A 10,734-nucleotide genomic window follows, 5' to 3' on the forward strand; every position below is an offset into this window, starting at 1 on the left:
TTTTTTTTTTTTTTTTTTTTTTACAAATTGATACAAATACACAAGATACAGATACAAAAACACTGACTGCTGAGTGCTGACCGCTTGTTCCAGCATTAAATTGCACCTCGTGGCAGAAGAAGCACTAATAAATACACACATGCAACAGTAACAAATATCTATCAGATGGAATGCACAAAAACACCAAAGAGCTGCTTGTGGAATCAGTAACTTGTCAACAGAATTTGTTTTTCTTGCTTCTTGTCAAAGAACTGAGAGACGAACAAAGGGAGAGATATTCAGCTTAAAAAAAAAAAAAAAAGGCTTCCTAATTTTATTTTACTTCCGAACTGTGACAAGCTCCTGAGACCTCTGAGGAGGAAGTGTATCAGTTCAAGTGGAAAATCTAATGCTAGGCTGCTGCACTCCAAAGGGTAGTAATGGCTATTTTACATGTGGTCTGGGAGATGGGGATGACGTGTCTCAATAGGAGCGGTGTGCTGAGTGCTCTCACACAGCCTTGCGGTGGTACTCTGGGGGTGCAACTTCGTAGTCGATGGCACTGAAGAGGGTGGATGAATTCTTTACCAGGTACCTGAAGAACATGTAGAATTGATTGTAATGGTGGAGTGGGAGGGAAATGTTTTTTTGCTGAAAGATGAAACAATGGTTGTCATGTTCAGCTTGCTATTCAATCGCCAACAAGAATCTAAAATACACAACATGATTTTTACGCTGAGATGAGACAGTGGTGGCTGGACTGGAAGGAAGGGAAGTTATCACTCAACCCTCCATCCCGTCAAATTTATCAGCAGGAGCCTCGTCCAGTTGGACATTAAACACGGTTTATCTCGATGAGATGTGACAAGACAAGAGAACGCTCTCCAGAGGAAATTCACAATCAGTTTGCAGGAATCCAACAAAGTATTCCTCTGAGGACAGCTACACAACAGACTGCTACTGTTACGTATGGGAAGGTTCTGGATACTTGCTGCAAGACAGTGCCTAAAGAAAACATGTGGATATGCGCTTTAGTGTGGCATATTCAATGATATACTATTAAAATGTTTTTTCAGCTTTATATGAATTAACAAACATGTAGAAAATCAAGGAAATAGCTTTGCTGTGGCTGGGTTAAGGGGGGGCTAAACTTCAACTCTCCCAAAAAGGTTCAGACAATGTGGAATGTTCCAAACAGGTGTTTTTGGAGCGTTCCACATCTTTCCCAGTCTGTTGTCGCTCCTGTCCCAACTTGTTTGAAACGTGTCGCTGCATCAAATTCAGAATAAGCAGATATTTACAAAAATCAATGAAGCTGATGAGCTCAAACCTTAAACATGTTGTTTTTGTACTGTTTTCAATTGAGCACATGCCAAAAAGGATTAGTGAGTTATCGCATTCTGTTCTATTTATGTTTTGGAATCGGGGTTGTACTATGAGTTCTGCAGGTAATGATGTGTTTAGGTCGTGTCTGGCTCAGCAGAACGATGTAAAAAAAAAAAGAAAAGAAAAGAAATGTACTTTTATTTTCGATACTTAAAGTATTTTTTTCTAATAATAAGTAGGAATATGAACGCAGAACTTTTACTTGTGATAGAGTATTTTTATAGTACGGTATCAGCACTTCTACTTAAAGGCACAGTTATAAATTCTGCCACTAGGGGTCTCTTAATCACAACAATGAAAACAAAACACATAGTTTGATGACAAGTAGCATGGTATCACGGTAGAGACGTTCAAAGACGAAGGAAAGTATTAAAGTTTCATTCACGCTATGTTTAGTCATGTTTCCGACTTCCTTTCTCACACAATCATCTGGTTTTTCCTGTTGCCATAGGAGGCGAACAAATCAAACACATTTACCTTGAATAAAATTATGGATTTCACCTGGATTTGAATGTTGTTGGAAATGTTTGGGATAATCTAAGTGCACAGCTCAGCAAAATATATAAGATAGGTCTGGTTGTTTTTAGGCATATACTGCAGAAACGTTACATCTTGTGCGTTTAAGTTAAGGATCTGAATACTACTCAACCACAAGAGAATCACATGTACTTCAGCGAGTAAAAGTATGTCCGCAGTGCTGTTCAGCTACTGACAGAGAAAGGCTCTGTGTTTGTTTTGATCTAGATTGTTACTCATCTATCAAAAGGAATCAAAGACCGCACATGAATCACAGGTGAAACCATTTTAAACATGCATTCTACCCATACGTTAGCTCTATCTGTCATAAAGCGCTGCTGTGTGTAGTCCGTCTGAGCAGAAGCATTTTCCAGGCAGAAAATCGATTTCATGGCTTATGTTTTGAGGATCTGCAACAAGCCTGACTGCACTAACACGAATGTGGCTGCAACATGACATTTGAGAATCGGCCAGACATGACATGCAGTCTCTGGTGGTGTGGGGGGAGTTAAACCTTACTTTAGGAAATCTTGGAGGTAACTGAGCAGCAAAGCCAGACTCTTCTCGTCCAGTGGAGTGTAGGCCAGCATGGCTCCAATACGAACTGTCAGAGGGGACAACGCACTGGAAGTTAGACAATGCAGGAGGAAGACAGCAGCCTAAAGGAGATTCAGGACTGATTTCAAGATTCAAGATTGCCTTTATTGTCATTGAGCATGGACATGTCAATGAAATCTGCATTGCAACCCTTGTGTTAGAAACAAGATAATAAGAAAGAAAAGAAAGATAATAAAAGAAAATAAAGATAATAGAATAAAATAAAGTAACATGCAGTAAAAATCTGCATAAATGCAATGAAAATATACCAGAAATAAAAATATACTGTCACTATACCAAGACGATAAAATATACCAACAACAGCTGAAATTTACTAAAATATATATACTGAATGCAATTACTGGTATTACTAAACACCTCTGGCTTTGCAAATACACTAGGGTTACGCAATGTCTGTTACCCGATTTCTGTTTTAACACTGTGTGAATGTGTGAATTCAGGAAAGGAAAGTCTGTGAGGCCAATTATTTAGAAACACAAATGAAAGTTAATAACATACATACGGAACTTGACGTGACTGTTTCAAACAGCCGAGGCAGCCTGGTGCTACCACCACAATACTGTGAATCTTCTGTTTTAGGGATAGGTGCTCAGGGTGGACAATGTGGCTAAAATATTCTGTATTTTTACAGTGAAATAGCGCAGGACATTTTCTGGAAATTCAATTAAAAATAACAGAAGGAGAATGTCCGTTTCTTGGCTTGTCCGGGAAATTAAATACCTGACAAATCAAGGTACTCATTCGGGATGATGCACAAATCTTCTATTGTGTTGCCATGGAGCACTTCAACACGGCTGTATGCAACAAACCAGGGACATCAAAGGGATTTCTGTTTTCACAAAACTGGCCGACATGATGTCAGCCACTCAAATGAACTGAACACAGAAGAACTGTGGAGCAGTCATTACTGTACATCCAAGTTTAAAATCTTAAATCTAATTGGGTAATTGGGTTACCCTTGTGTATTTGCGAAGCCAGAGGTGTTTAGATAGGTGGATGGATGGATGAATGGATGGATAGATAGATACTTTATTAATCTCCAAAGAGAAATTTACAGCTCCAGCAGCTCAAAGGGTGGAAACACAAGGGCAAGCAAAATATGAACAACTTAGTTCTTAGTAGCATCAGTAATCAAATCAGATTAATGATCTTAAGAACCCAGCTGAGTCATCTTACTGTGTGATGCTCAATTTCATCTCAATAAAAACAAAACTGACTGCAATTATCAATAACTTCTGAATATTAATAATGCCAGTCAATGACACACTGGCTAGATTATTACAGCTGTACCAAATGTCATTTTTATTCTATTCAAAGCTTCTGTTGAGGTTTTTTCTAATCAAGCTTCACATTTTATGTCATCACCCAAAAAAAAGAAAAGAGAGAACAAGAAAAAATCCTTGAACAAAATCCTCAGTTTGAATAAAGTGATTAATCTGTTTCAATGAGTTAGTCTGCCTTTATTAAATCAGCTTCCTTTAGTGAATATAACTCGTCAGTGTTGTTACCATAAATACGTTTGTGACGTTAGGCAGCAGGCAAATCCAGTAAAATAATGATGAGATAACAATGGCGCCTGTAGGCTTAATGCTGCGAGACAGCCCCGTTAATACAGGTGTGTGCTTCCCATTGGGGGCGGCGAGTGGGAGAGCAAACAGTTTTTGTGTGTGTGTGTGGTATCAATTCAGGAATCAAAGAGTTGATATTTTGGAATTGTTAAAAAAGAAAAGAAAGAAAGAACCACGATACTTTTTTTCCCATCCCCACCATCCAGTCATGCAGTTCGAAGTGATGGTTCAGTGTTTGTTTGTGTGTGTGAGAGCTGCTTACATGCTGATTGGCTACGTTAACCGTATGGGTATGTGTGTGTGTGTGTGTGTGTGTGTGTGTGTGTGTGTGTGTCAGGGTCCCTACCAAAGAGGCGCAGCAAGTGTGGCGCTCCGTACACCTGAGACATCGGCATGTCCGGGTGTTCAGCCAGGATCTCGGCATACTGCGGCCTTTCGAACTTGTATAGCAGCTGAGTGCCCAGCATGACATTAAAGTACTCCCGGATCCCCGCCACCACCTCGTTTACTGCATACTCCCTGGGGAGGAAGGGAGAAAAGTCACATATTTCTCTGGAGAGAGCTTCCATGGAGACTTCAGAGATGGCAGCTTTAAGGAACCATAAATTGTTCAGATGTGAAACCTTGCTTGAGATAAGAAAATCAAAGCTAATATCATGCTGTGATGCAGTTTAAACAGATGAAAGTCAGCCAGTCTGGTAAGATCACTTGATGTTACATTTGAGATTCTGCGACTGAAAACAGTGAAGTCACAAACTATGATGACAGTATTCAGAAAAAAAGCATTATGTAATCAGTAATCAAGTACAGCGATCAATTCGTCCTGCTAACCTCCATGAAACAAACTATCTGAGTCGTAGGGGGGCACGCAAACACACCAGCCTGGCCAACATTTTCAAAAATGTCTGTGTTTTCGACTGCATCACTGTACAGATTGAACTGGTTATACTTTTCATCGCGTGGTTTTGTATTTAAAACAATCATCCAGTATTAGAAAGTTGATTGTCAAAACGTACGAAAATCAAGAAAATGAAATGGTAGTGCAGAAGGCAGAAAACAGAAAGTATAAATGATTTCCTGTAAATGGCCTAAAAAGCAGAAAATACATTTGTTAAGGCCATTTAAATATTTCATAATTTCACAGGATGTCTAATTATGGCTGAGGAAGTGGTACATAGTTTGCATGAATGGCACCATGCCGGTTGCTGAGGCCTTGTAACTAATTTAACAAGAGACACAGATGTGGAGGAGTGAAAGAGCGTGACAGGTGGCATGATGAGGTGGAAACAGATGATCACACTATTTGATTTACGCCATCTGAAGGAAATTAAGGTGTTTATTCTTACTTATTGTCTGAGTTTCCTTTTGATTTCTTATAGTTTGCATAGTCCTCCAAGACAGTCTCTACATTCTTCTTAGCAGGCAGATGAAATAACTGTGAGCAACAGACAAGGCAGTTTTTAATATACAGACATTTCCAACATGGGTCGTCATAGCTGAAACAAATCAGCAAACACAAAAGCTTGTTACGGTTTGTGTGTTTTTCCTTTCACCTGTTTTTGTCGGGTGATCAGGTCCCAGTCGTCCACCAGCCAGGGTTTCAGCTCCTCGGGGATCTTCACTTTCACCTCCACGCGGTTGGTGAACATCTCCTCCTGGACAAAGACACAAATGTACAGAATTATTCGTCTTGAAAGGGCCATTTGTTGATTATTTTAATGAGTGTTTGGGAGCAGCAGTGAATCTCCTTCACCTCTATAATGTTTATTTTTCTACCATAATATCCCAGTATCCCAACACGTCTTTTCTTTTGCTGGAAACTGGCAGCAGGCTGTGGCTGCTGCAACCAGCCTCCACCCTCAAACGTTCAGGCTTTTAATGGCACAAATACCAATCTTTTGTTGGTTTGGATACAGGTCATAATGACATCTACTGCTGGCTTCATGGCGCCACCGTTTTCTGCTGTTTCTTGCTTTCTGGGGCAAACTGAGCAATTTCTCTCCCCGGTGAGCACACCAGAAAGAACTCTGTGATCAAAGAGTCGCAGCATTCACATAATGTGGCCCACGGGGGACAGCAGGCACATTAATGCACGAATAACTGACTCCTCAAACAACTTTGTGCGCACTTTTAGCCTGACACCTCGATATTTTCCAGCAGGGATTGTCAGTCTGCACTTTTATAAAAGGTACAGAAGCCTTGTGATCAAAATGGCTCCTCAAGACAAAGTCAGAACACTTGTCCCAGCTTTATGCATGAACAAAATGCAATGCTATGAACTGTTTAAGCTGTTTAAGCTATATAATCATGTAGGTATGTTTTCATGTGCGTCCGTATGGCAATCAGTAACTGATGGTACATACACTCTCCACAGTGGGATCAACCCGAGCCCTCTTCTTCCGTGGTCCCTGGGGTGTTTCTCCGCTGCTGGTACCTTCACCCGGCCCTGGGGCTAAACAAGACACCCATTACAGCTTGTAAATCACATAGAAATGAAGGTTAGGGGTTTTAATAAAATGCCGGGCAGGTTGTAAAAGTCAAAGCCTTTTCTTGTACTGAACAGATCCATAACGAGATCCCGAAAGAGGACAGGTAGGTATAACGGATGAGCAGATAAACAATTCATACTGCAGTCTGTATTTTTATCTGACAGAAGTGAGAGGACGTGTTAATAAAGCAACACTTCAGCCGACTCCATTTACTGTCAGGAACTCTTAATGTCTTTTTTCCTTGTGATTTCCACAGCTTCCGTGTGCTTTCAAGCTACGTGACACGTGTTAGATAAAAGGCAAAAGATGACAAGTGGTTAATCTGAAAATAGATGCAATCTAGCACACTTTTAAGTGATTGATTTATAAATGTATGACCTGTTATCACACTATACAAAAAAAAACATGTTTTTGTTTACATGTCTTTCCAAGATGGATGATAACGGTCTCAGAAAGAAGCTCCTAGTCTGCACTGCCTGAAACACCATGCTGCTGTGAAAAACACTCACAGGGCTCATCGTAAACACCTGAGTGGCAGACACAAATCACTGACATTTCTTTGATGTTCTGAAACTCACTAAAATGGACCATGAACATGTTCTTATAACATTTAAATGTTACTGTCTCTCGTGGTGACTTAAACAAAATATATAAACAAAATTTACTTGAATTAAAGCTGCTACTAAAATGTCATGTAGAAACATTTTACTCACTCTTCTGTTTTGCCTTTTTCACTTTCCTAGGATGTAAAAAAAAAAGCCATTATAAGTGACAATACGATATTATGTGATCAACCTTACATGATGTGTATATTATTAGAGGTGGGAAACAAGGTGGACACTTACAGATCAACATTTTTCTGCTGCACAGCAGCAATCTTCTTGCTTGGTGCTAAACCCCTCATCTTTCCCTCAACATAATGGTCCCTGGGACAGAAAGAAAGAGTGAGGGTCATTAAATAAATCAGAATGATAAATTCATGGTCAAAATGTAATCGACAAAGTGAAAATTATGTTTTCTTAATGTTGAAGCTATTTGACCAACTAATGACTAACAAATGACTCAATAGCAGGAAGTTATTCTTTATACAGGAACAAAATACTTAAATTTTTTCTCTACCTGCTGTGCACAACAAGCAAAACTTACTGATTGGCCTTTTGAAGCTCTTTTTGTTTCGCAAGGTTGCTGTCCACATATTTGAGAACTCTGCTTTCAGGAACCCATTCATCCCAGCTGCAAGAGAAACAACATGACAATGTCTATAAGAACGAAAATACAAAGTGATTTTATCAGACCACACACACACAAACACACACAAACAGGAAGTGGAATATATCCAAAGCTGCTCACTTTTTGTTCCATCCGCTGTAATGAATGAAGTATTTAATCTGTTTATCCTTTATATTGATCTTTACACACTGTAAAACAAGAAAACACACACACACATCAATGGTTCTGACATCTGTGTTGCTGTTAATAATCAATTAATAACACACATACAATATATAACTAGGGCTGCAACTAACAATTATGTGGACAGTCAGTTAATCTGTAGATTGTTTTCTTGATTAGCAGCTTGGTCCCAAAAAGCCCAAGATGACGCCCTCGAATGTCTCGTTTTGTCCACAACCCAAAGACATTCAGTTTAAGGTCAGAGAGGAGAGGAGAAACCAGAAAATATCCACATTTAACAAACTGAATCTGAGAATTTGCACTTTTTTTCTTATTAAATGACCCCAACAATCAAACGATTGTCATTAAAGTTGGCGATTAATCTAGCAGTTTACAACGAATCGATTAATCGTTGCAGCTCTAGATGTATAACGTTAGCACTGGAACAAACCTTTGCCTCATAGAGCAATGGCCCATGGAAGCACAGGACTCTTTCACCTGCGAAGAGAAGAGCAAACGTGAGGACTGAGAGGACAAAATACACAAAATGACCACATTATATTTTAAGGTAATAACCCATTAAGACTGATGTGAAGGTCCTTTGCTAGATTCTGAACTAAGAGAATTTGGACTGACAGTTTCAGCGACTCTTTTGTGTGTCTGTGACTGGCTAACAGAGCTTTAGCTCATACATAGCATAAATAACAAGCTAGCTAGCTGTTAGCCCAGCGCTAACGTTTGTTTTGCGCCTTTAGCTTAATTTAAGGTCTTGAAATGCAATAAACGTTAGATGTGGGTATGTTTAAAATTTATTCTCCAAATATTTGGACAGTAATAAAGGCTCTGTATAACCCCCTGGAGACCACTATTGTCGAGCTAGAGCAGCAGCATCAACAACAACAAACCCGCCCCCTTCCACACCGGATTCATCGGTGCTATTTTTCTGTACCGACCTTCTTGAAATTTAGGTTTAGGGTCCTGTTTTGGCGCCATTCACAGACTCAGCTGGTCGGATCTCTGAATGATCAAATTCGTGCATTGCCAGAGTCCATTTCTTCCAGGCACAAACACCTCCGACATTGGAGCCAAAGCGAAGGAGAAGCCGAGAATGGCCCGCCTGCTGCTGGGTCACCTGACCGCCGCTCAGAGCCGTGGTGCGTTGACGTACTACCCCTGAAACTCGTAAAAAGCCAGCACAGTCTGGTCGGACTTAGCCGGGAGTATTCCCAGCACACTTTGTTTTGTAGCATTCAGGGACGATTTGCAAGACGTATCGTTATTTGGCAAAAAAAATAAATAAACATAAAAAATAAAAAAATGAAAAAAATTTATTTTATTCCGAGTGCAATTTGAACTTTAAATTAGATTGTAACTTACCGTTATTTAAATAAATTAGATTTACTCTGTTGTATGTTATTTTTGCTTGCCTATACTGTTTTTTTTTTTGTAGAGAGGACCCCATGGTTTGCATATCAGCAACACTTGTATGTTATTGTATGATGCTGCTTCTAATGTTCTTGGCCTACTTATATGTCTTAATGTTATATGTATGTATGCATGCTGTAAGAAACCCATTACAACTTTACAGTCATCCAGCCTTGACATTTTATCACTTTTGAAAGTTGTTTAGTGGTGCAATTGTAAGAATTGGACACCTTGGACTTAGTCACTATTGAGTTACTATTGTCTGTTGAAGTGTAAAGTGGTATTATGAGACACGACGAGTTAACTGATAGCAAGCTAACTTCAGTAGATATCTCTGCAACACAATACACGTCTTTGACATAATGTCAAAACAGTTACTTCTTCACATTCTATTGATAAATATAGTTATTTTTTAAATGTTTTGAACTAAAACTCTTACATTTTGCTCCGAAACCATGCTCTCCATGATTTAGTTAATACCACAGCACACAAATCCACTGATTTTGACAATTCCACTGAGAAAAATTCAGGTGTAATGTGCCAAAAAGTTGGGTGAGCATTCCTATGGAGGCCCAGTTCTCATGTTAAATCAAGCTCTTAGTAAAAGCAATGAATTAGCAACACCACTGGTATGAGAAACCTTTCCATGCATGAATCATAACCCTTAATACGTCTTGGCAAAAAGAAAAGTGGTTTCAATATGAAGTTGAGCGTGAGCGTCAGATCACCTTCTTCCAAAGGTTTCTAAAGTTCACAATAACATTTTATCTTGAGTAAACTTAGCTATGTTGCTGGGCCGCGGACTGGAAAAAGATGACATATTTGTGGAATCACTACAGTGTTTCTCAGCCTTTTCTGGCCTGTGACCATGATTTTTTTAGTCCTTAAATTTCTCACGAACTCTGAACTTAGCGAGTTGCCACATTGTCATGTGAATTTGATCATAACATTCTTTTGTGTCAATCATAATCATTTTTCAGTTTTTCTGATAAGCTCATCTGCAGGTCAGCAAAGCAGACACCACATGTTGTCTCAAGCTGGTGCTTGACAATCTATAGAATAAGATCCAAGTGCTCATGTCATTTCTCTTGTTTCCCATGTTTTGCCATTTTTAGACAAAGGAGTAAAGACAAGCAGGGATGACTCGGAGTACAAAGATGTGTAATCAGAGTGAAGACCACTGCATTAAAGGGCTCAGTCTCCTGTGATGGGCTGTCTTTGTGCAAGACACTGAAAACCTCATTAAGTCCCTGCACGCTGCAACTGTCCACTAACGTCCCCACAGTCAGCGTCATAATGAATTACCCTTTCAAGACCACAAAACATCTTTTCAACCCTTGTTCCTGCAGAGGTCGAGTTAA

The 10,734-nt window shown here is 39.5% G+C and overlaps 1 protein-coding gene across 1 annotated transcript; it reads right to left on the reverse strand.

Moving 5' to 3' along the window:
• LOC121606961 (mortality factor 4-like protein 1) lies at positions 1 to 9,054 on the reverse strand. The gene is made up of 12 exons (XM_041937593.1): positions 8,902 to 9,054; positions 8,400 to 8,446; positions 7,907 to 7,974; positions 7,703 to 7,789; positions 7,402 to 7,482; positions 7,270 to 7,295; positions 6,431 to 6,519; positions 5,621 to 5,722; positions 5,414 to 5,502; positions 4,414 to 4,586; positions 2,401 to 2,485; positions 1 to 574 (listed from the first exon to the last, which is right to left on the reverse strand). Exons 1-12 carry the CDS (start codon positions 8,939 to 8,941, stop codon positions 490 to 492), a joined length of 972 nt encoding a protein of 323 aa, XP_041793527.1. The 5' UTR covers positions 8,942 to 9,054; the 3' UTR covers positions 1 to 489.
• Positions 9,055 to 10,734: the final 1,680 nt, after the last annotated feature.

This window comes from Chelmon rostratus, chromosome 1 (genome assembly GCF_017976325.1).
Source record: "Chelmon rostratus isolate fCheRos1 chromosome 1, fCheRos1.pri, whole genome shotgun sequence".
NCBI lineage: Eukaryota > Metazoa > Chordata > Actinopteri > Chaetodontiformes > Chaetodontidae > Chelmon > Chelmon rostratus.

Bases quoted from the DNA above. Each gene is read 5' to 3' on its own strand.
- LOC121606961 (XM_041937593.1), bottom strand. From the start codon at position 8,941: ATGGCGCCAAAACAGGACCCTAAACCTAAATTTCAAGAAG. The intron at 7,790-7,906 runs GTGAGCAGCTTT...TTTCTCTTGCAG, and splicing joins TACAGCGGATGGAACAAAAA to CTGGGATGAATGGGTTCCTG. The intron at 575-2,400 runs GTAAGGTTTAAC...CATGTTCTTCAG, and splicing joins TACCTCCAAGATTTCCTAAA to GTACCTGGTAAAGAATTCAT.